Source organism: Lycorma delicatula, chromosome 10, assembly GCF_047948215.1.
Source record: "Lycorma delicatula isolate Av1 chromosome 10, ASM4794821v1, whole genome shotgun sequence".
Classification (NCBI taxonomy): Eukaryota; Metazoa; Arthropoda; class Insecta; order Hemiptera; family Fulgoridae; genus Lycorma; species Lycorma delicatula.
This window is the reverse complement of record NC_134464.1, coordinates 8,415,943-8,443,160: the sequence shown is the minus strand read 5'-3', so window position 1 is coordinate 8,443,160 and position 27,218 is coordinate 8,415,943. Positions and strand designations below refer to the sequence as shown.

Sequence of the window (27,218 nt, the reverse complement as noted above, 5' to 3'; positions counted from 1 at the left end):
CCATTCCATATCCTGCTGTTTGTGTGCATTGTATGTTGTATTCATCTTCTTGATTACTTTCATAATATATATATATTTTTATTTTAGTAAAATTAAATGATAAAAATTTTATTCAAAATGCTCTAGTAGAAGTTAGATCAGGTTGAAATACACTGCAATAATAAACAGAGATTATCATGCAATAGTGGTGATTCATTGGTGCTGTGCTACCTCTTGTAATGAGAATGAAATTTCATCAAAAGCAGCCACGTCAGATGAAACAACACTTCATGCAGCAACTACATCAACGGAAACCAACTGACAAAAAAGAGAAAATACCATTTTTGGGATTATTTTATCCATGGGATTAGTAAAACTACCTAAACTGAGTGATTACTGGTCAAATGATCCAGTTTTAGGACACCAGTTTGTTAAAAAGGTAGTCAAAGTAGATTTGAAATGCTCTTATGTATGCTTCATTTTACGGATAATGAAGTGTCTGATAGAAGTGATTGGCTGCAAAAGATTAAAAATTATTTAGTAAATACACTAAACAGAAAGTTTGAAAAGCATTATACTCAATATGTGAATAATAACTGAATCAATATGTGTTTAGAGCATGGTCCCACTTCACAACAGAATAATATTTAGGCAGTATAATGAATAAAAAAGGCTCAAGTTTAGCAAAAAGGTTAGATTATGCAGTGTTTCAGATTATACCTATAAATTTCAAATATATGCAGGTAAAAACTTTAAAAGTGTTTACAATACACCAACAAATGTTGTCCTCAGTATATGTTGATCATTAATAAATAACAGCCATTCGTTGTATACTGACAACTGGTGCACAAGTGTCTACTTAGCAGAAAAATTAGTGAGAAATGAAACACACTTAGAAAAAACAGGAAAACTGTACCAGAAGTAACAGTAACAAAACTGAAAACTGGAGAATACAAGGCTAAAGTAAACGAAAACTATATAACGGTCATGAAATCGAAGGACAAACAAGATGTTTGTTGTTATTCTACAAAATTTGTGAAGACTACTAACAAAAGAAGACAAGAAAAATACAAACCAAAAATTGTATGAGATTACAATTGAACAAATCTGCTGCAGATTTGTCAGATCAAATGACCACCTATTGACTGAGAAAAATCATCAAATAGTTTAGAAAATTAAGATTGAACTGCTATTAAACACTGTCATTGTAAATGCGATGATTCTTCACAATCTGATGACTATAAAAAAATTGTCTGCCGGTCAGTTCAGGAAAGCAATAATTCATTATCTCTATGATGAAACTAACATCAGAAAAATGTTTTGACTTTGAGACCTAGACGATTGAAACGTGAACTAAAATGCAAAGAAGGTACAGTTAGGAAGATAAGAAAGTGGTACCAATGTTGCTACAATATGAATGTGATGACATGAAATATGCTAAAAATAAAATTATGAAAGTTCCAACATTTTGCACTAAATGCCCCTCTCAGCCTTTATTGTTTGCCATGTTTCAATAAAGAATTTTGCTACTGATCTTATCTAATGATTTAATTTTTTCTAACTTGACTCTTCTAATATTGGTTATATTTTTAAAAAAATATTTCTTCATAAATTTTTTATATGTATTGTTTTAAAATCATTTGTATTTTGCATATTTAATTTTTCAAAATGTCTGTACAAAGAAGTAAATGATAAAATGTATTGTTATGTTCTGTTAAATATCATTCTACTTAATTTTTACCTCCCAGATTATGGAACTCTTAGTCGCATAGAAAATGTTTTTGAAAATTGAGTTGTTATACAGAAAAGCCATGCCAGTCACTGCAAAATAGTAATATGTTCTGCTAACATTCTCATTATTTTATTTACAGACCTCATTTGGTGAATCAACTAATTATACTATGAAGAAGACGACATGTTAATTTAAATTTATGATGTAACTCTAACATACATAGCAACTATCTCAGCTTGATGAGTGGTACTCTAGTCAAAAGGATTTCCTTTATAAAATTTTTCATATCAAAAAAATAGAAGAATCTTGTAAACATTTTTTTTTTGCTTCCAATCTCAAGATCACAAACTCTCTATAGATTGTGGGATCATACCTCTCTATTCCCTGCTCTGTATTCTAATACTGCGAAGCAAGAATTTAAACAAATTAACTAGTGCAGTCATGTCTTTAAACATATAGAATGCATACTATAAATAGAGATGATTTGCTGATAAGCCTTAATTAGAACATAATTCAGACCTATGGCAATGACTCTCAGAATAAGCCCGCTTAAATTTATTTATTTATAACATTATTTTATACCATGTAAAAGAATAGAAATAACGTTGTAACTGCTGGTTACATCTTACAATACTTATAATTTGCAACAAAACAAAAGTAATTAGAACGCATAACATGTTGTAATCTTTTGTCAGCTACATATTATGACCAAAGTCAAATAATGATTTCACCTCCTTTCTAAAGAAATACTATTCAATGACCTTGATATCAACAGATAGGAAATTAGATACTCTTTAAGATCAAAATACTGATATGTTTGTTTCTAGAATGCTGTTGCACAAGTAAAAGAATATATATATATGTGATTGTGAATCCCTGGACTGATGAAAAACTTCATATTTGTATGCATGGTTTCTTTTTTATGAGCCAAGTTATTTAAATAGTATGTTCAAAAAATCTGTTTAACTCTTCTTAACTTTTAACCGGTTGAAAATTGAAGATATTAATTTTCTTAGCACATTTTAGTAGTAAAAAGGGCACTAGGAAAGTTTTACAATGAAATTATTTTTTTTAATAATTTTTCAAAATAAGTTTAACCACCCGTAGTATATTTCTCTGTCCTTTGAAACCAGTGTTCAACGTAATCCTGCCATGTGTCATTGGAGATCTGAATACACTCATCGTCCTAAGCTTTTAAGGAGGGCATGATCACTTGTAAATTGCCTCCTATTCAGTCTGTTTTTCACTGGGGAGAACAGCGCAAAGTTACATGGAGCAAGGCCAGGACTGTAGGGAGGATCGCCAATAGTTTTATTACAATGCTGGTGTTACTTCCAGTTAGGAGCATTATTGTGGAAAAGAAACCTTGCATTTCGGCGCAAGATCTTTGAAACTTTTTGAGACCTTTGACAACTTTAGGCAGGCATTCCTCAGTATTCCCTGTAACTGTCATTTTAGTTTCCTGCACAACTTGCTCTAAAACTCTTCTCCCACTAAAAAATAAGGCCGCCATTCTCTTCACTGATTTGAATTTTCAAGTAGCCACAGGGGGGTCTCCTCATCTTCGAACACCCACACTTTGTTTTTAGCCTTGGTTAAGACATAATAGTATAACCAAGTTTGTCACTATCCCTATACTGTTCACATAGGAAGATTACCCATTTTAAAACTTTTTCATTGGTTTTTTACTTGAAGCTGATCTCAGAATATTAAGAACTGCTGTGTATTAATCCTCAAGTACACTTCTATTGGTGGTAGGTCACATGCCTGTCTGTCTTGAGACATTTTTCATACTGCAGCAATATTTACCTCGGTTACAAACAAAGATGGTCAACCTGATCTTGGAGTGTCCTCAAGGCCAAAATTTCCTCAACTCTTGTTACCATTTAAATGTTGTACGATAAGGACAGTCCTCTCCAAGCACAGTAAACATTTCCTTTAAACACTGATAAGCACTTAACCCGCTCACAGAAATGCTCAGTATTCAATTTTCAACCACAGTGACATCACTACTTTTTTCACTAACACAGCTAAAAAGTAAATGTGACTAGAGTGATAACAGTGCAGGTTTGGTGAGACCTGTCCAAAACTTGTAGCCACCTGTGATAATCTGCCAAACTTTTAGCCATGCCTGTGATAATCTGTCTCATTGCAAAACTTTCCTAGTGCACTTTGTATTTAATATTTTTGTATGCGTGTCACATCTTCGGAATTGTCATAAATAGTAATTCGTGATTGCTTTTCAAGTAATAATAGAATTTTTTGTGTGCAAGTAATTTTTGCCAATTTTAAATAGTAATCTTATAAAACACAATAAAGAAAAAGAAATCAAAGAATCCATATCACTGTATTGCTACATAACCCCGCCGCTGCACAATAAGAGAATGCAGAAGCCAAAAAAAATTGTTAAGTTGTCCACAACTTGTAATAAGTGGAAAAATACTTGTGTACAAGCAATGTTTTATAATTAGTCATAATCGGTTAAACGGGTAAACTAATAAGATAATTTTTTTTAAATGAATAAGTAAGCTACAAAAGTAAATATGACTATAACATTGCTATAATTTTTATAAAAATAGTATTTAAAATTGAGAAAAATTAATATAAAATTCAGAAGAAATTAATTAAAATAAAATAAAGCTGATAGCAAATTCAGGTAAATAAATAAAAAAATGTTTTGTGATAATCACTGAAATTGCCGGTGATCTGTTTTTAAAAATTATTTGATGTTACTTTTTACATTTAGATTAAGTACAACACTTATTAACAGTATTCAATATTTTAACTTTTTTGGGTCTTAGAGAATACCTACCTACTTACCTATATCGTTCCAACACGTTCAGCTCTAATAATTTGTTATAAATATTTTTCTGGCATACAGTGTCATGTTTTCCCAGAAATTATCCTATAATTTTTATTGCTATATAAATAACTATAGACTACTATAAACAGTGAACATGTATCTATAATATTCAGCAAGAGAAGAACAAATAGGCTATATTTAATTTATTACTGAATCTAGTACCTATTCCCTCTGAGCCTTAAACAATGAAACTCGTGTTTACACAATAAATGTCGCCACATTTTTGAGCTTAAAATGAGATTTATCTTCATCACCTTCTTTTGTACTCATAATTTTTGGTTCTGTTCAGTAGAATCCTACTTAATAATCTTGTAGTTGTCAGAAAAATTGATTACATCAATTAACTACTTAAAGAGTCAGTATTAAGTTATATTTTATATGATATTAGCATTTGTGGAATAGCTATTAATAAGTAATTGTCTTTTATTTCAGCAAAAGGTCAGCCACCTAAAGATTTTGTTCTAACGAAGACTTCAATAATGCATAGGTGTAAAAAATTTAGTAATATTTTTAAAATACATAGAGCTAGAGTTCCTATAATAAGATGTGTTCATAAGCAAACAAGTATGACGTGCGATATATCATTTTCAAATAGGCTAGGCTTAGAAAAAACTAACTTAGTAAAATTTATGTTTTCATTAGATGACCGTATAAAACCGTCTTATATGTTATTAAAATCCTGGGCCAAAGAGTATAATATTATCGGTCCTGCTAAATTTTGTTCTTTCACATTACAATTATTGTTTATATTCTATTTACAGCAATTAAATGAACCTATTTTACCACCGGTTAAATTATTACAAGATGGAACCGTTAATAAATTATTTTGTGAAGGTTGGGAGTATAGCTTTTGTAATGATACTAATAAAATTCCTAAAACTAAAAATAATTTAACGATTAAAGAAATACTAAAAGGTTTTTTTAAATTCTATGCCGATTTTAATTACCAAAAATTTATAATTTGCCCGTTACTCGGTAAACCTCTTAGTAAAGAAATTATTGCAAACGATCCAAATCTTGAAAAAAATAAATCGCTAGCATTAGTGTTTAAGAATTATAAGAATTTCATAAAAGATAAATCTAGATCTGAGTATCTTTTTATTGATGATAAGATTTGCGTTCAAGATCCTGTCATTTTAAACTTTAATTCTGTAAGACATTGTCACAAAGTGTGGTTCGATTATTTTGTTGAATTATGCATCGATGCTTATAAAAATGCTTTTGATGATAATAATAGTAATGAAAAAATATTTGCGATGCTTTTCTCTTACAGAAAATATAACGATAAACCTGTTGTAAAAGTTCGTGTTAAGCAGAGGACTGTAAACAAGCGTATATACCTTAACAAACTCGATGTACGAAAAGTTACTGCCGCTCATAAAACCACACGGGATTATAAAGTCGAATGGTTCAAAAAAATTAAAAGAATGCTTTTCTTAATATTGAAAAATGTTTGTAAATTTGAATTTTCTGTTCATAAAAACTATAAGAATGATATCGTTGCGATTATGAGTACCTTTTTGGGTAAGCCGTTTCAAAATATTAGCTTTATCGGTAAAGGATATTGTTATATGTTTGAAAATAGAGATCTCATACGGCTGTTAATAAGACGTACAGAAACCAGAAGATTTGTTGATGAATTAGAAATAACTAGACGTATTTATGAAACTCGAGTTAAAGGAGATGAAAAGGATTATTTCAAAGTGAATATCAATATAATTTGTTATCCAAATGGAAATAATTCAAAAATAAAATTTCAATGTTCAGAATTTAAGGAAAGTTATCAAAAAAAATCTAATATTTGTAGAGAATTTATAATGTGGATGAATACTAATATTATTGAAATTCTTCAATTAGCATTTGATTTTAATACTAATAAATTCTTATGAATATAAATGATATAACAACACACAAGAGTAGAGTGGAAGCTGAGTCACAGCATAAATGGTTTATTGGAAAATAGTTTTTTAGCAATTTGACTGCCGTGAGATCCATATGGAATCTCTCACCTAGTGTTGGTAACAGATTGCATGAAAAATCTAATTGTTCCTGAATGGCCACCTTCTTCTACCATATACTAACTCAATATTTTATGTAATTGTTTTGACTATCATAAGAAATTAATATAATTAATTTCTATGGCCCTCGGATGCGAGATCCTATTTGGGATCTCACATATTTTGGCGCATATTTTGTTTCTTACTGCATTGATTTTGTATAATAAGAATATATAACTGTATATAAATTGCAGATGTTTGTCTTTTTAATAAATTAAACTTAAATCATATGATTTCTTACTTAAGACTGGTTACAATTTACCCGGTGCTATGAGATTCTTGCTGGTCAGTTGGAATGGGATTGATTTTTATTTATGTTAGTTCTGATTCTCGCTAGTTGAAGTTTATACCGCTCAATTTTTACAATTAAATAAAGTACCAGCATAAAAACACAGTAAGCTTTATTGACTAATAAATTATTTACAAAAATAAATGTTTTTAACATATAATTTTTTTATAAAATTAAAAAACTACTGTATATCAAAAATATTAAAGGAAATTAAGTTATGTGAGAAATATGAAATATATTGCGATAGCCCATGTAATAATAATTACTACAAACTAATAAATAAAACTGACAGAAAATGTCTATTTTTTAATTTATGTTCCGTAAAAATCAGTTTGACAATAGAAAACTGAACGTACTACACTCTTGGAATGTCGCTGAATATACTTTCTTCCAAATTTAGTAAAACATTGTTTATAGCATGCCATACAGTAGCTAGTTTTATTCTACCAGTACTCTGACATTTATCGGTGAAGACAAACAATAAAATTTTACTTAAAAAAGGAATATGTTTTTAACTAATTTGCATCAGTCATATTGTATTGTAAATAATATCATTAATGATAGCGTTAGATTTATTTGAAAAATAGTACATCATTTTTTTACATAGTTTTTTTTGAGCTCATCTGCAGTAAATTCTGAAAAAAGGTGTATTTTTAACTGGTATTTATTTTGAAGATGTATAAGAAATGGTATTTATTTCTAATAAAATATTTTGATGACATTATAAAATTTATTTGTGTAATCATGTCCTTCAAGACTTACAAAGAATATAAAAAAGTTTACTGATCAGTAATAACGACCTTGTGTAAATATCAGACACTCGTGCAATTTTATCGTAACTAATATCTGTCCAACTTCTAAAATGTGTGTAGTGTCTTGGCAAGATTAAACTGGAATGTGGGAAATAGTTAATAGCATATCTCTGGTACTTATGAATAGCAATCTAGAGTTAAAAATGATAGTATGCCTTATAGTCGTTGAAAACTGCAACAAAATCTGTCAGTCAAAGTACATTAGAATAATAATTAAGTAGTTTTTACTGGTGTAAACCAAGTAATCCCGAAATAAATTATGTCGAGGTTTTAAATTAACTGAGATCAGAAAATGAAACAAAACAGGTAGAAGGTTTTTAGATTGTAAATATATTGTATTGCCGTAACTACACCAGTTTCTAAATGTATGGCAATAGTCAATTCATGTGTTTCCTATGTAAATTATAACTAATAGTCTACATTAATAATTTAACAACTAGTATATATAGTTATGAAAAAATAAATTCATTGAAAAAGTAGTTGAAGGCAGGGTGTGGTAGCTATATAGTTATATCGAGCACAAAATTTCTTAGATTTTCAAAATCAACAGATAGGTATATGTTTTTTAATTGCTTTTAGACTTGTCAAATTTTCAATTTTAAGTGTAAGGTACATGAAAGCAAGATTAGTTATTGTTTAAAGGTATTAGATTAACATTGCTGAAATAAACATCTCACTCATAGTTGTCATTTCTGTGACATTTAAACTTTTGTGCAATTTTTAACTTATGAATTTAATAATGTGAACAATTTAACATTGAATAATTTTTAATATAACATAATTTATAAATTTACATTTATTTTAATTTTATTTATTTAGAGCTCAAAAATTTTTAACAAAAGCTTAGTATAAAGTACAGTATTTTGAAAGACAATATTAAAGTCTGTTCACATACTACCTCCAGTTATTGTACGTGTAACCCACTGGGTTGACCTAGTGGTGAACTTGTCATCACAAATCAGTTGATTTTGAAGTCGAGAGTTCTAAGGTTCAATTCCTAGCAAAGCCAGTTACTTTTATACAGATTTGAATACCAGATCGTGGATATCTGGTTCTTTGGTGGTTGAGTTTCAGTTAAGTACACATCTCAGGAATGGTCGACCTAAGACTGTACAAGACTACACTTCATTTACATTCATACATATCGTCCTCATTCATCCTCTAAAGTAATACCTTACGGTATTACAGTGGTTCCAGAGGAAACATAAAAAAAAGAAGAGGTTTAGTGGAATTCGTTTAGTTATTTTAAAGTTTCTGTCATTCAACATGATTTGAAGTTGCATCTGGCCAAATCTGATAAATTTGAAAATGAAGAACAAACAAATGATTTTTTTTCAACTATATTTGTGGAATTGTTAGATAGAATATTGATGTGAAGTAAGTTTTAAATGAAGTTAAGTGAAGTTGGTTACTGATAGAGTTAGCACTACTGTTCAGGTTTTTTGTAAAAATATATATTTTTAGATAGATATATTTCATGTTTATTAAGGTAAAGCAAAGTTTGTAAAATCTTCAAATTTTACTTGGAAGAATTATTAGGCACAAATCGCTTACCTAACTGTTAAAAAAATAAAATAATAGTTACCCTTTTTTTCTCTTTTTTTTATGTAAAACTTAATTTCTTAAAAATATGAAATTATAAATTCATTTCATTGTCAATAAAACACAAATAAGAAAATAATGTAGTGGAAGAAACCTCAGGTCCATGGATTAAGAAGCATTTCAGCCTTCTTTGTAGATTAAAATAAATAGAATTGATATGAGAGCATTAAATCAAATGCAAACCTATTCCTTAAAGTTACAGACATCAGAGTCGATGAAACATCTGAAGTCATAATAAAGGTGGATGTTTTTGTCATCTAAAGTTTTTAGTGAATAAAATTTTAGTTTGCTATTAAAAGTATTAATGGCATAAGGAATAAAGATGGATTAATTAAACCCACCTCTAGAAAAGAATTGAAAAAGAAATTCTGTCAGGTTCACTGTTCTCATCTGTTGATGTGCACATGGTAGTTTGATAACAATTAGCGCAGATTGATGGGATGAGGTGAGTTGACACAAGACATGATTTTTGCTGCAATTCTGTCATTAAAAAAACAAGGATAATACTGGTATTATGTTACTTTATATTTTTATGTTAATAATGCCTTTTCAGATCTATCCTTATTTCTCTCTTGACCCTATGGTGTATAGTGAAACTATTAGCATGGTTAGTTTAGTTTTCTTTTTTCAGGTTATTCGTAGTTGATAATTTGAGTATATAATAAATACATAAATTAAATATGATTTAATGTCACTTATTTTATTATATTTTGTTTTGTTTACATTTTTTAAACTGAAAATATTATTAAATAAATTTTTTATTTCTTTTCTTCATATTTATTTTCCTTTTTTCTGTACTTTTTTTTATTACAGTAAAACCTTGATTGATAAGTGATCAAGATTGGGATTTGTGTGATCAAAATCACACAGTTGAATAACTAGTTAACAAATAGGTATACATTTAATTTAAGAATCATTGAAACAAATCACCATACATTATTCCAGATGTATGACCTTATTTTTATAATGTCGCTGTTTCAAATTTATTTTTGCAATTACTTAAAACAACAAACGAGTAACCTATTTAAATAATAAACATAATAGATGTTTTTTCACTGTTGGTTCACCAAATCTCATTTTAGGATAAACTTGAATTGAAAGTTGTTAGCAGTTAACATCTCGGATCAACTATCATAAAAAGATTTACTGTCAGTGTTTTATTATCGTTTAATTATTACTGCACTAGTATTTATTGTTATTTATATGTCATTATATTGTTTTTTATTTCAAAAAGCTATAGAAACAGAAATGCATTCCGCACATCATCAGATAGAGAAAGGTTCAAAGTTGATTTTGCAATTTACATGAGCACCAAATGTTACATGACAAATATCAAAACTGTAGTTCTTGCTCCTAGATTAGCTAGTCCCCGTTCAATGAATTTTCAATTTAACCTTTTCTTTTGCCCCTTCCCGAAGACTAAAATCAGGGGGAATATCTGGTGACCTGGGAGACCACAGATGATGAACAAGATCTTCTGGTCCATCTCTTCCAATCCATCATCCTGAAAAGGTGTCATTCAGCTACTGCCACATCTCTCAAGTGGAAGAGAGGCCCTGCACTGGCATATTGGTAGAAGTTTGGGAAACAACCAGTTTTTTAGTGTAACCAGATACAAAATTTTAGTCGTAGTTTGCTTGGCAAAAAAGTAAGGTCCATATTCTACGTATAGAAATGGTACAAGACATCCTCAGCACCAGCGAGTCTCCTTGTTAAAAAATTGAATAACAACTTTCACTCCAAATCCTAAAACTGTATCGATTAACTTTATGAGAGAGATGAAGTGTTGCTTCATCTGAAAAAATTAGTCCTGAAGAAAAATAATTCTCCACATCCTCCGGAATTGCCATCCTAAATTCAAACCTACTGTTATGGTCCCCAGGATATGGCCTATAGTAACTGCCAATTTATATGGCTTAATATACAGTCACTTTTTAAGAGCACACCGTAACATTTTTTGAGGAATTCTGAATTCAGTACTTGCCTTTGTTGTGGATTTCCTAGAGTTCCATTCGATTGCGGTTCATATACAACCAACGTTTTCATTGGACATGCTTATGCCGCTCATGAATATGTTTATGACAAGCCAGCTGGGTGTTGAACCAGCAGCAGAATTCATGTTGCACTTAAAGAAAGGATTCATTTCTCACAAATTGCTGAACAAAATGACGACTTCTCCTGTGGCATCACTATTTCTCTGCAAACAGTAAACAACACTATTGTATATGAATTGAATATAGTTAAATAGAATATAGAGATAGGCTTGTAAAACTCCCAAGAGTTTTCTGTACAGTGATTCTATCAGGTGTTACTGGCTTTTATAATTTGTTAGAAATAAAAATTTAAAATTCCATCCTTTTTGAATAACCCTTTGTTGATTTTATTCTATAACTGATGCAGCTAATTCCTTATATTTTTTTTCATTCTTTACATCACCTGAACCGTTCTACTTATCTGATGAATTTCCAATTGCATCAATAAATGTATAATTATTAATCGTATGAATGTTCATTTTTAAACTCCTTCAAAAAATGTTCAGTCTTCAGTATTTTAAAAAACCTTTCCTCGAATAATTTCACATCTAAGTTACTATAAACATAACGGGGTTTTTTTATTAACTTTATTTAGCTCCAGTAAAATTTTTTTCTCCGCTTAATATCAAATTAAAATCAGACTTTGTGTGTATTAAATTTACTCGATCTAAAAAAATAATAATTCAGTCCGTACTTGTAATTAGCGATCTTAGATTTAATTAACGTGACTGTTATTTGTATCAAACACTGAGATCATTAATATGAAATGATATTTAGGTATGCTGAACACTGCTATCTTAAAATACCCGGAAAGCAATCGATGTCACTTCGCTCCTCTAAGTGCCGAATGAACATTACCCAAGAGTTGCTGAATGAAGTGAACGATCCAGAACATCCCAACCCCGTAGAGGAAGACACCCGCCTTGTAACGCTTCCGGTCGCCACCCCCTCCCTCCGTTCATAGCCCTGTTGGGCTTTAACTAGGGAACGAATCATAACTGATGTTGAAACACGGGTATGATATCTAAACTAAGACCCGATCGTCCCGATGCAAGCTTTCTGAAGAACCAAGACTAAAACAAGCTCTTCAAGTTCAATCGAATGTGAAGGTTCTAATCATCACTGTGTTTTTAGATTTCAACGGCTTAGTTTATCGTGAGTTCTTGACAGGTCGTACGATCAATAAGGAGCACTAACCGGATGTTCAACGCAGTTTGCACGAAGCAAACGTGAATTTATGGCCAAAGACAACACTGTTACGGTACCTCAGCCTGTGTATTTGCCGGTCTTGCCCTCTGTGATTTCTTCCTACTCTCCAAACTGAAAATAACCATGAAAGGACGACATTTTTCCAACATTGAAGAAATAAAGGCCGAATCGCTGAAGGAACTAAACACCATACCGAAAATAGCCTTCCAGAGGTGCTTCAAAGATTGAAAAAAGTACTGGACAAATATATAGGGTCCGGCATATAAATCTGACGATTTTTTAGTAATTGTTATGTAGGCACCACTGTCAATGAGAAGGCGGGAGTGTTGTACATCGACAGGTCTATTCATGCTATTTCAGAAGCCAGTATGTCGTGGTCGTGTGAACAACGAGCGTTTGTGATCGAAGCCTATTTTATAAATAATGACTGTTATTGTAACGCAGCGTTTATTTCGCAGACATTTCAATTTAAATCTATACGCGTCTGTTTCTAGTAGGAATACGATATTGCGGGTGAAGAATTTTAGGAACGCATCGTCTTAGGACAAAAACGGACTGTGAGAACGTCTGAAAACATTAACGCTGTAAGGTTAGTTGTTACGCGGTCTCCATGACGTTCAGCAGCTGCGCTTAGCCATTTCTGATCGAATTCTTCATGCCGATCTGAAATTCCATCCGTATAAGATTATGTTAGTGCAGCAGCTTAACGCAAATGATCGGGCGTCTCGCAAAGCAGCTTGCGAGGTCATCCTCGAAAATGTCCACCAGGATGTCATTATTCTTTTAAGTGTCGAGGCGCATTTTCATCTGTCAGGATTTATGAATAAACAAAATTACCGTTATTGGGCCTCGCATAAACCACGGCAAATTCTTGAAAAACCACTTCACAGTCGATATGTTACTGTGCGGTTTCAAAGTTCGGCATAATTGGCCGGTATTTTTTTTTTTTTTTGAGGAGTTAAATCGCAGAGTAACAGTAACATCTCATCGATACGTAAACATGTCGAATGAATTTCTGCGACCGAAACCGAATGACTTTCAAGGACGTGAAATTTGGTTTCAACAGGATGGTGTCACCGCCCGTACGGCGAGAAACCTTTCCTGGACGTTTCATTTCCCGATTTGGCGACATTCCTTGGCCAGCGCGTTTATCTGATTTGGCTGTTTGTGATTTTTTTTCTGTAGGGATATTTCAAACATAAAGTCTTCAGAAGTCACGAATAACACAATTCGTGTTATCTCTTCCGGCGGTATGTATCTGAAAGAACTATGTAAAGATTTCATTTTGGCTTTCATCGAAAGGTTAACTCGGTATTAATTTAAACTGTATAATTGGTATTACCAAACTAAAAATAATAATATCGTCAATTAAGGTTTACTTTTTAACTGTTGAACGAAGTAATTTATTTGCAGCGGTAACAAAATATATGATGAGCCTACTTGTAATATAAACCCCAGTTTATGTAGAGTATTTTAAAAATACATTTAGAGGAAGGGATCAAGATATTTTATCTCGACGACTGTACTTATTTCTCCGGAAAAAATTATTTTTTTATGAACGTAAAATGGTGTTTTAATATGCCGAACAACTACGGCGATTACAAAGTTACTATTGCAGTTTGTGTCTTGTTATGATTTAAATGAAACTGTTTAAATACAAATTAATGGCTGTTATCAATGATGATAGTGTATCTCTGAAAATAGCTCGTATTAAAGTTCGGAAGTAAGCAGTAGTCAGATCATTATTGTTGTAATCTGTATTAAGAAATTAATAATCGATTAACTATACCGTACTAGTAAGCGTTAAAATTTAGGTGAAATCGAGACCTTGATTCATATATACAAGGTTTGTCTGGAAAGTAATGTCATACTTTTATTGTGAAGCGACTGTATGTTGCAGCGCACTCTATCATCTGCCGGGATCGATGGTGGTGTAAGTCAACTACCGAGCGAGTGCTTGCTCAGAGCTGTCGGAGGTGAAGGACGTCTGTTTCGTCTCTTGTACAAGTCGCGATGCAGCACCCGCTGGAACAAAGATACTCGATCAAGTTTTATGTGAAACTCGGCAAGTCTGCGTCGGAAACTTTACAATGGTTCAACAGGCTTTCGGGGATGCGTTTATCACAAAGGCAAGTCTACAGATGGCATAAGGCGTTTTTGTAAGGCCGTGAAGAGGTCGACGACGAAAACGTGACTCGTGTGAAAGAACTTTTGCAAATAGACCGTCGAATGAGTGTTCGAACGACCGACATATTAAATATTCCAAAACTATCGTCCACGAGATCTCGACCAAGGATTTGCACGTGAGAAAAGTGTGCGCGTAGCTTGTCCCAAAAATATTGACCGACGACCAAAAATCTCGCAGAGTGGAAATTTGTCAAGACGTTTTGGAAATGTGTGAAAATGATCCTCACTTTTTGGACAATGTTGTCACGGTTGATGAAACGTAGATATTCCAGTACGACCCCTAAACGAAGATACAAAGGGCCGAGTGGCACACCTCAGCGTCCTGGAAGGCTGACAAGCCTTCCAGGATGCCTTTACAATTGGAAATCCCGCTGGCAAAAAAAGATTTATCGACGCAAGAGGACAGTATTTTGAAGAATTTTTTAATGTACAGGTATTATTATGTAAATAAATGTTTTTTTTTTTCATACTTCTAGACTTTGTGGCGTTACCCATCGGGTTGGTCTAGTGGTTAACGCGTCTTCCCAAATCAGCTGATTTGGAAGTCGAGAGTTACAGCGTTCAAGTCCTAGTAAAGCCAGTTATTTTTACACGGATTTTAATACTAGATCGTGGATACCGGTGTTCTTTGGCGGTTGGGTTTCAATTAACCACACATCTCAGGAACAATCGAACCGAGAATGTACAAGACTACACTTCATTTACACTCATACATATCATCCTCTGAAGAATTATCTAAACGGTAGTTACCGGAGGCTAAACAGGAAAAGAGAGAGAGACTTTGTGGCATTACTTTCCGGACAGACCGTATGTTTCATATGCTCTATAACTATACGATAAATCGTATAAAAATTTCCCAGTTGATGTTTGATATGTATAATAATAAATAGCATGTCCTGGAAGGTGTTTGCTAAACTTAAGGGACTGATTCAGGACAAATTGTCTTTCTCACTTAATTTTCCCCTCTGTCCACCTTTCCGGTTTGTGTTTTGTCAATAGAAATGTTTTATCTCAAAAAAAAAAAAAAAAGGTCGAGATACTTTAATGAAATTTGCTGCACATATTCCAACATCTAGAAAATAAATAAGTTAGAAAATTTCAAAATGACCGCCATTTAAATTTATTTTATCATTAACAATTTCGTAAGTATTAGTTATAGCCGTACAATTGTGTTCTATCAGAGAAAAATGACGACACCTCATTTCGTCTTTAAATAAACATCTGAAATTTTAGGTTGCAATAATTATGCAGTCTTCACAATTTCGTGCCGGTTTTAACAAAATGAAAATTTAAACGACTGTCATTTTTGGATTGCAAAAAAAAATTTAAAAACTTATGGATTTTGTAGAATATGTTGTATTGTATATGAACCTCAAATTTTATTGAACACCTCGATGCATTTTTAGAGTGGGAAAAATGAAGCGAAATTGGAAAATTGTTTATTTTCATGTCCCGAATCGGTTCCTTAAGTTAGATAAACACCTCTTCCTACCTCTGTATATCAGAATTAATTTGAATCGCTCTATAAAATTGAAAAAAAAAGATATTTCTAGCAGAAGGATACACTTTTATAGATTCTCCTTATCAACACATGTTAGTATAAAGACTATTCCAAAATTTACTAGCAAAAAATGTTGTACTACTAACTCCGATTAAATTTACGCGCAACAAAGTTTAACTATAAATATCTCTGAAATGTACTGTCAGATTTTCATCAGTTGTACACAAACATTTATCCTATTTAGTTTTACATTTGTTGATCGCAACTAAAAAACGGCGGTTCCATCATTCAACAGGCTTTTTTTGAGATCACAGCGGATCACTTTAGTCAACGTTTCTTTTTCTTTTTTTCTTAATTGTTTCCCAGTACTTCTTAATTCTGTCAGATCTTGATTTTTTGAGTTGTGAAAAAACCCTTGTTGTTTTCTTTTCTTTAATTTTAAATCTGGAGTTTGCTTCTTTTTTTTAGTATTTTTACGTTGTCAGTTTTGTTTCGTAAATCTTCTATTGTGATTTCTAATTCTTGCTTATCTTGTTTAATTTCGGTTATCCAGGTCGGTGTTTTGGACATTTTTCCAGTATTTCTCGATCGGTTTCCTGACGAACCTGTTCGGTTCTGTTCTTATTATGTGTCCAAAGAAGGGGATTCTTTTCTTTCTAAAGAAGTCTATAGCCGGTTCTACGTCTTGGTTCGGTATGAGTTTCCATTCTCCCCCATCAATAAGTCGTCTTTTATTTATCCCTGTTCTTAGAATTTTCCTTTCTATTCTTTGCATCTCTGCCGAGTAGGAAATGTTGGATTTTAGTTTATACTTTTATAGATGTGCAGTATATATATATATATATTATTATGCTTTTACGGCCAACATGGGACCACTCAAGTCAATTTTAGTTGGATCTTTTCTGAGAAAAGCGTGTTATTTTACTCTTTCGAGCTGCCCAGTATTTCTTCATCCGTTCAGATCTTGCTTTCTTTTCTTCATCCGTAAACACCCTCTTCGTTGTATTTTGTCGTTTGTCTGTCTTTTGTTTAAATCTAATGCTTTTATCTTTTAGCTTTGTAATTTTTCCAGTTTTATTCTGTAGGTCAGTCAGGGAAATTCCCAATTCTTTCATATCTTCTCTAATTTCTTTGATCCATCCTACTTCTAGCTTTTGGAACCAGAGCTTTTCAATGATATTTCTTGACAGTCTTGTTTGCGGTGTCCTTATGAGATGACCGAAGAAAGAGATTCTTTTTTTCCGCATAGTATCAGTAACAGGCTCTATTTCTCGATACACCACCTCATTTGGCACAATCCACCATCGGCCTTCTTTTTGGTGTTTTTTATCGATACACGTTCTGACAATTCTCCTCTCTATTTTCAGAATTTTTCAATTCGGTTTTTCTGAGTGATTTTGAAAACGGTCTCGCTTCCGTAGGTGACTTCTGGCTGTACTACAGTTTTATAATATATATATATATATATATATATATATATATATACTGCACATCTATACAGAAAGAGAAAGCAACGGTAATCGCATTATATTTTGCAATCACATTTTTGCAGATCTTGACGTTTCATTAATTCTTCTAACCGAAAAACACAATTTTAGCATTGAAAAATTGTAGAAGTATTCTGAAAGAAAAAGTTAAAAAACCACACGGACACTGGACTGGATCTAAGACCTCTCGATTACAAAACGAATGTTCGCCGGCTACTGCTGCTGCTGTGACCGGATGACAAATAACCTACTTTTACTTATCAAAAATCCTTAAATAGAGCCGATTGTGGAAGCTGCCGTTTTGGATTTAAAGCCGGGACCCCCTCTCCTACCATCTTGTAAAAGTGTATCAAACTTTGTTGTAAGCGGATCGCCTACTCTTGTTTGTCGTAAGATTTTATATCTGAAGTACCTGAACCGATGCCGCGACAGAAAGAATCCAAACACTTTAACCGAAAGAGATGGATAATACCGACTAATAATACAGTTAATCGTTGTTGTTCACATATTTTAAAGTATCATATTCCTCCTACCCGGTTATTGTTTCTGTGGATGCAGGATTTCCTCTGTTTGTGTTGCACGTTTTAAAGTTCAAAGACCTAAAGAGCCAGCACATTCTTATCTGTTAACGAATGCGTATGAACCGATCAGACACTCGTTTTTCCTGTCCAGTGGCTCCGTAATAAGCATAACGGCTGTAGTGCGTATAACTAAAGCCGGGATTCTTTATTAAATATTATTACTATGGATGTTAAGAGGGTAGAGAATATTTTTTTTCAGGTTTTCAAAGCCGAGAAGCTAGAGTAGAAAGTGTCCGGTTAATGTAGTCGTATTTCTGAATCGTACATCCTGCACCGTATAATATAGTATATTTTTAATGTATAAACCAAAACGTAAAACAAACTTTGAAATAAATTCAAATATCTAAGTCGAACTGTTTGACCAAGAATTTGTGTTAGAATAGAAACATGAGTATTGCCATATGTTACTAACCTTTATATAATTCTAAAATAGCACGTTTTAAAACAGATTTTACGGTGACTCAGTTGCTCGATAATATGGCCTACTCGTTCTTTAGATATGTCTAAATGAATATGATGCGTTGCTGGGTGATTCGCCGGTTACTTTGAAGCAAATCGTCCACCTCCTTTCGGTATTTCTCGTCACAGAAACTAGTCGTCCGCTGCGACGTGCGTCCTCAATTGTCGCTTTACCAACTTCACATTCGCGAAATTTCAACGCCCACTTATTCACAGTACTCCTATCAACAGTTTCACTACCGTAAACGGCTTCTAAACGATGAAAAATGATTTGTAGGACACATTTTCTGCTGTTAAAAATTTGATCACTGCGCGCTGTTTTAACCGTGTTTACATATTGGCCGTACTCGACTCCATTTTTAACTGCTACTGAAAACAAACCGGTAAACGGATTTCAACGTATTATCGCAGGTTTTTGTAGGGGGGGATTTAGCTATCATGTACTGCCACGCTCACATCGATAGTACCTTTTGTCTCCGTGTAGCACGCTAGTGTGCAAAATTTATGAACCGAGCCTCTTATATATGTTTGGCGAAACATCATTTAAAATCACTGTTGAAAAGGAAACTATTTGGTCGTTCAAAAACACAGTTTTGCCGTGGAAATTATCAACGTGAGTTAATCAAGAGGAACTAATCTGTTGTATTGCGTTTGTCGATGATTAATTTATGGAGTTTATATGTACATTTATACTCCAGTATGACAAAATGAAAAAAAAAAGAAAAGAGATTGTCTATGTTGTCCATCCTGTTAGTTGCATTAAACATACCAGACTGACTGCCAGAGCAATTTCTTCAAAATAAAAAAATGAATCTGTCGAATTTGTGAAAGGTAAAGTTTGAATACAGTTCTGAACAGGATTGAAATACTCTTATCTTCATCGAGAGTTTGTCTTTACTTACAGCACATACCCCTTTCTTTATCTCGATCGACCGCTTTCTTTAGTCTCGATTGTGACCACTTCAGTCGTCACAATCGAGACTATAGTCTATTCAGTTGGCGTATAGAGTTCTGCGCGCACGAGTGTTCAGGCGACCGATTCACAAGCATCTCCTGTAAATCCTGATGTATATAAAATAAACTACGCGACGTTAATATTCAGTAACCAAGCGCTGTATTGTATTTTAAATTTAAATAAATAAGCGCATTTTGTTTGAGTTTTTTAAGAGTTACGAAATTGTCAGTTTCCACAAACATTAAAATTTTACTAATATCTTAGATTAAATTTCTCTGATAATAAATCCAATTCAATTTTCGTCATTTGATTGTGAGAAATCCGTAGCGCTGTCAGTATTAAAGAGATACAACGGACAGCTAAATTCTGTTTTCTATTATCCAATTTCCAATAATTCGGTTCAATGTATCCGTTATATGTTTTTTCCATTCCTGCTGGCCTGTTTTACCGATGGTTTTTAAGCGTAAATTTTTAACATCAGATATTTTAAAAGTAGTATTTTCTGACTACGTAATTTTGATTTGTCCCCAAATTAACCAGATCGGATCGAGTACAAAATGGTAGGGAGGTAATCGAAGCACGGTTTTGCATCTTGTTAACTCGTCAGTTTTATACATATTACTTTTAATACGCGAAGCCCTAGTAGAACCGACAAGACGTAACGTTAGATCGCATCTACTACTATATAATAAATTAATTATACGGTGACTATGTAGAAGTAATGATTATAGTACTGTATATAGGCCTTTTCACTCTATAAGCTAACTGAACACAGTTTAGGTAGGTTCTCCGTACTGAAGATATTGATTTTACCTCTAAATCTATTTCTTTGAAGTTTGTTAAGCATTGTTATCCGACATATTCAATCAAAAGCTTTAGCTAGATATATATTTTTGCTATTTATTCACTCTTGTATAATTTAAAACCGCTTTAGCTATTATGTCCTTAGTTGGTTCTTGCATAATATTTTATATTTATCAACAAAAGATTCCATTCTTGTAACGGTGCACTTTTACATAATTTTACTTAAACAGGAAGTGATGGATATCAGTTTGTAATTGCAACAGTTGCTTTACATGTCTGTTTTACGGACTGGAATTATATTACAGCTTGTTTCAGTCGTTCGGGATATATATATTTATCAAAACACAGGTTGATGATGATTATTGTTAAATGCATGGCTGATATTCCATTTCAGTATAGTTAGATTTTGTCTTTACAAAAATATAATCTATATCAAAATTCGTGTTATCGGTAATGATTGTAATAGCCAGAAGCAGTGCCTCTGTATGCAAGATGCTCGCCATCTTACATACGGATGTATTATTCGTTTTATTAATATCAATATTTATAACACCTATAAATATAAGTTCTTCGCGTTATTTATTCGTGTTAGTTTTAAGTTCATTCGGAAACAAACGTAGGTTCAAACTATACATATCTATATCTAACTAATATACTTATTTTTTTTATGACGCACACTTTGTATGGTTATTTTCATGGCTGTAGAATAACTTAATTCTTTTTAATATTTACTATGGTTTTGTCATTTTGATTGATTGTATTTGCTACCACTTGTGTATTTTATATCGGGTTAGTTTATAAATATGTAGCTCATTCAAATTCCAAGTTTCTGACCGCACAGTAACGTAAAAAATCTCTTCGTGCTGGTATAATAATGTTCAGTGGCGTCTCGTAACTAAAATTAGTGGGTCGGAACTGCAGAAGCGACAGTTTTCTCTCTCGCGTGCAGCTTCCTACGTGCACAACAGCCAAACACCACGCCGCTGAAACTGTGAAGCGTACAGTTCTACACAAAGATTTTTGTATTTTTTTTTCATAAACTGGGGGATGGCTACTGACGTTAAGTTTAAGGATTACATATTGTACAAGTATAAAGAAAAAAGGACTCGTTATATTAAATGTTATCCATAATATCTAGTGGAAATAGGGGTGCTGCAGTTTTACAGTGCCTATACCCGAGCCGCCACTGATAATTTTTGTAATTCTTCAAAATGTTTGTTTATATTTTTTATATTCACATGTACTATCAGAGATCGTTTACATGAGATCGTAAGTACCTAGCTGTTTTGTTTGATGAGAAGTTGCCGTTTAGCAACCGCATTAGGCAAGTAGCGGCAAACGCCTTCTCTGTGATGCACAAGCTTAGGAGAATTGCTCGGAAGGATTACGGGGTGTCGGGCCGTCATTTGTTCATGGTGTACCGAGATGTGTTTGAAAGTATGAACTCTTATGCTGCGTCCGGTTGGACGCCTAGGTTGGAAAGAAATCGAGTACTTATTCAAAATTTAGAGTGCCCAGCGCAGAGCCTTAATCGTATGCACTGGTGTGTTTAAGACAACCTCTTGCGAGGGAAAGGCTGTCCCAATCGATTTAGTGGTGAAAGTTCGGGCGGCCATGTGGAAATTGCGAAGAGGTAGAGGGAAGTCGAGGTATTTGGGATGCGGTTTCGAGACGGGCCTGTACCGGAACGAAGTGGTGATCGCAATGCACCGGTTCTAAATTTCGAACAGTTGCCTATCTCCCGCCTGCGGAGGAGGCTTTACAGCAACGGCACACCACGACTAACGGTAGGTCCTTGTATACATTTATACAGGACTTGGAGGAGTGGTACGCCTCTAATTCATTTTTAAGGGCAACGGGGGCCCAAGTGCTCTTCAACCACGCGAATTTGAACCAATATTTGCTTCGATTCCACCTGGCAGCTGATTAACTGTGAGTCTGCGGGAAGGTCCAGTCGAACGAACGCATGATGTTCGACTGCCCAGCTCTTGGGAGGGGGGCCAGAACTCAGGCCACCCTGGAACTTAGAGGTCAAGAGGAAAATTGACCGCTCGTAAGCGGCGAGTCAATGTGGCGTGAGCCGCATTTTCGGACCGTGTTGAAGTTCCTTGATGCTGTTGCTTTGCCCAAGCGGCATGAGTAATTTAAGGGATAAAAGACCTTAAGTAGATAAAAGGAAGCTATCCTTTATAAACGGCTAGCCATCGGTCAAATATAGCTCCAAGCGCTATAATATGGTGGACAGGTATTTGCTGGCATTCAGCTACCTAGGCGTGGCTGTCCTTGACGGAATAAATTTTAATTTACCGACAAGTCATATATTTTAGTATGTAGACGGGGTGCACCTACCCATCTACCGATTTTAGTAATGCATGACAAGTGAGCGGTGGAACACGCAAGCGAGTGGTGTAGGGCACCACGCTAATTCCGCTCACGCAGTTAGGTAAGCTCTAGGAGCTAATTAGGATATTGATCGCTAAACCGTTTTGAGGCACAGACATTCGGTCTTATGCTTTAGGGCGATCGAGTGGGTTGGTGATGGGTGAAATGCCAGACAAACCAATGTACTATTAGAAATCTAGATTTACTTTGGGCGATAAAATACTTTTTTATTTCAGGAACGTATATGTTTTGAAAAAATGAAAAAAAGTCTATTTTAGATGCTTATCGGTTAAAGCCAAGCTCTCAAATTTTTCCTAATATAATACCGTGCTTATAAAATCGTGTAATATGTAATAATCGTAAAAGAATCACATTTATAACAATCGTATCAAATTTATTCTCTTCGGGAGTAATGAAATTCAGTATGTAGCCCGGTTCCTGTGTTTAAGAGTGGAGGTGTCATTTGTAGAGCTGAATTTCTGTGCGTTTGGTATCCTTTAATTAAGTAGTAGCAAATCAACGTGCCTAGAAGAGCCAGTAAAAATATTTTATTCGCTTTCCTAATGAGTCCAGAGATGATACCGGCTTGTTTTTAAGATTGTTTGCCGTTTTGAAACGCGACTTGTGTTTCATATCGTGTCATGTACAACTAATGATATCTGACCGTTTAAAAACGCGTTGTTTACAGAATTAGATTATCATTATTTTTCGCTTAATTACCGATTAGGTCGATTGGCGTCTTACTAATGATATTTAAATGTACCAATTCATCTGAATAAATTGATGAGAGATAGCTGCGTATTAATAATTTTGTTAAACGTTTATTATCGCCGGCCTTTCCCTTTCTTAATATGATTTTAATCGTTTACATTTTACTAAAATTTATTCACCATTCATACACTTAAATATATTTTTTTGTTTTGTTTTATTTCAGTCGATGGTCAACCGCCAAAAAATTTTGTCGCAAGAAAAGGATATTTACTTTACAAAAATGTACATTTTAAAAACGTAGTAAAAATAGCGCACGCAAGAGTTCCGATTATAAAATGCGTTCATCAGGAGACAAATCTATCCTGCGATGTAACATTTATGAGTAAATTAGGTGTAATGAACACTAAACTGATAAAATTTTTATTATCGTTAGATGAAAGGATAAGGCCGATGTTTATGATGATAAAATGTTGGGGACGTCTTCACGAATTGACCAGTGTCGGCAGATTTTCCAACTACGCTTTAGTTATTTTGGGTGTATATTATTTACAACAAATGGAGGATCCTATTTTACCATCTGTCCAATATTTACAGGATTTGGTTTTCGTTAAGGATTTTTGTGGTAGTTGGGAATGTAGTTTTTGTGACGATAGAAATACGGTGCCTTTAAGTAGTAACAAATTGACGCTTAAAAACTTAATTTCTGGTTTTTTTAAATTTTATTCACAATTCGATTACGAAAAATATCTTATTTGCCCGTTACTCGGAAAAAGCATAGACAAATGCTATTTTACGATAAGAGAAGATGATAATGCGGCTTTAACTGACATTTCAGATGACGTTTACAGGTTTATGGAAATTATTAGAAATTCGCCAGAAGATACCAAATTTATAATCAACTCGCCGCTTTGTGTACAAGATCCGTTCGATTTATCATTCAATATAACTAAGAGCGTTTCGCTGAAATTATGTAAGAAGTTTTTTTCGCTTTGTAAGTACGTCGTAGATTATATCTTTAATGAAGATTTAGACTATACCGTACACGATATATTTAAATTATTATTTTCCGAATCCTGTATCAATAATTCAAAATTATCGACTTCAAACGACAAATTTCAAAAAAATATATCGATCAGATCCGTTAATTTACCGAATACCACCTTAGAATATCAGTTAACGGATGAATACAAACAAAAATGGTTTATTTCGATGAAAAAAGCGATACTATTAGTTTTTGAAACGGTTTACAAATTTACAATCGATAAAGACGCAAACGTTTCGAAACTAAAGAACGATTTTATAAACGTAAAAGAATTAATGGAAGAAGCGTTTAAAGATTTGTGTTTTAAGTGTGAAGGCGATTCCGCAATTTATCAGTCTAGAAAAAAAGCCGAAAAACAGTTATTTTTATCGAAAAGGAAATGCCTCGAAAGAGAAATAAAAGTATCCGATTTTATTGTTAAACACGCCCAAAATTTAACCGCATTTGAATGTTACGTTAAATTAACATGTTATCCGACCGTCGATCCACCTCAACTTTCCATTTTAATGACCGATACAAGTAAAAAAAAATATAATTCGTTTAAAGCCTTCAGCGCGTGGATTCACGCTTATATCGAAGAACATTGCAATTTAGCATTAACGCATACAATCGATGATGAAACATATTTTAATGATTGTTCACGGAGGAACAGCACTAAGATGGATTGTACTTCTCCACCGGTCGATGCCAGTAATTTTGCATCGTCATCCTCGATGAACGTAGATGAAACTAGATTACGGTTAGCTGTAGTACAGTCTTGTTCGCAAAATGTTACTTCTGAAAACTTATACAAAAGTAATAAAGCCAAAAAAAAAAAGAAACGGAAGTATCCTTATTTGAGAAACATTACAAAACCAGAAGAATACAAAGTACGAGTAAATCCTGCTACTTTATTACTGGAGGCCATTGAAAGACCTTTAATTGTTGAGGAATGGAACTGAAAAATATTTTTATAACCGATATTTTTTACGATTACATATTATTGTGTATTATTATAAGAACTACAAAATTAAATGAATTTATAATAAAAAGTAAGTGTTGTTTACGCTTTTTTTAAATTTATTATTTATTAAACGCCACTTAAACGTTTAAGAGAAGTACATTTATTCATTGAACTTGTAGTCAGATTGCTGTACAGTTCTGCTGAATTCAATGAAAGATTTTATGTAACACAAGAAACTAAGTCGATAAAAATTGGTCAATAATTTTTCTGTATGAACAGCCTAAACTTTTTAATAAAAGATTTCATTTTTATAAAATACATATAAATTACTGATATCTTAATTTTTCTCTCCTAACTATTGCCCAGTTTATTATCATTATTTATTTATTTGTTTGTATTTTTTGTGCGATAGGACAGCTAACTATAGCCTTTGTGTATTACACAATAGTACATAAAAAAAATATCTATATACATTAAATATAAATTAAAAATACAAAATTTAATCATTAGTTCATAATAATTATTAGTCATTGGTTCATAATCATAGCTCATATAATTATTAGTTCATAAAAATAAGAATAATACTGGTGTTTTAATTATGTTACACAATTATATTATTATATGTCTTTGCATAAATACAAGATTACAGATAAACATGTACAATTCAGGAAACAAAATTAAATAATATAGTTTAATAACATTAGTTATAAATTCAAAAATTTACATTTAATTAGAATTTCAGTTACTTATACAGCACTGTCAAAATATATATATATATATGTGCAGGTAAAATAGACACAAAAAAAATTTACATCATTGTTATACAATATAATTGATTTTAATTATTAAAATATTTATTTATTTATTAATAGAAAATTGTTTTAATTTATGTAACTTAACTACGGTCAAGCAGAAGAGGGTTAGTGAAGTTCTGTAGTAATCCAGTATTATGGGTTTTTATACTTTTTAATATTTATATTATATCGGAGTAAAATCTACTCGGTTCAAAAACAAAATTTTGAACTGAATATCTAACTGTAGATATTCAGTCGCTTAATGTAGCTGTTCTATGTTGACATTATTTCATAGATTCTTATCCCGTTTAACAAGCGATATGAGTTTAGTCTTCCCAACATAAAATACTGGGACAATTTTCCTCTGGCTTCAACTTACATACCCCCAGCCGTGCTACAGCACTTATAGCTCTATCGCTTAAGCGGTCGGTTTATTAAGTCATGTCAACGTACTTAATCAGACTCCACATTTGCATAACCGTTGTAGACTTGACCGAGTTAAATTTTTTTTTACTTTTTTGACGTAAAATGGTCACCTTTCGCTGAAAGCTTGTAGTTAATTTCCTTTTCTCTTTTTGCTCTCTATTTATACTATAGTATTTAAATATCTATGGAACTAGTTTACAGCAAACAATCCATATGACTCCTGCACTTATCATTTTCTAGTCGCATTTGCAAAAATCATTCTTCATTTACCCATAGGTTGTTCACATTTCGGTCCAGAATCTAAAATCCAATCTTGTAACATTGTAGATATCGCTAAACTATTTAAACATCTTATAATTTCATTCTGTTA

The 27,218-nt window shown here is 32.8% G+C and overlaps 1 protein-coding gene across 3 annotated transcripts in view; it reads left to right on the top strand.

Moving 5' to 3' along the window:
• LOC142331134 (speckle targeted PIP5K1A-regulated poly(A) polymerase-like) overlaps positions 1-25,950 on the top strand; it is an 86,259-nt gene extending 60,309 nt beyond the window's left edge. The window contains exon 4 of one of the 3 annotated variants that reach the window (XM_075376828.1): positions 23,867-25,950. In XM_075376828.1, coding sequence (XP_075232943.1) covers positions 23,867-25,626 — 1,760 coding nt within the window. In that variant the 3' untranslated portion in view covers positions 25,627-25,950. Of the gene's footprint in view, positions 1-5,006; positions 7,667-23,866 lie in introns of those variants that run through there. The other 2 variants (XM_075376825.1, XM_075376826.1) reach the window with 2 other exon arrangements.
• The last annotated feature ends 1,268 nt before the right edge of the window (positions 25,951-27,218 follow it).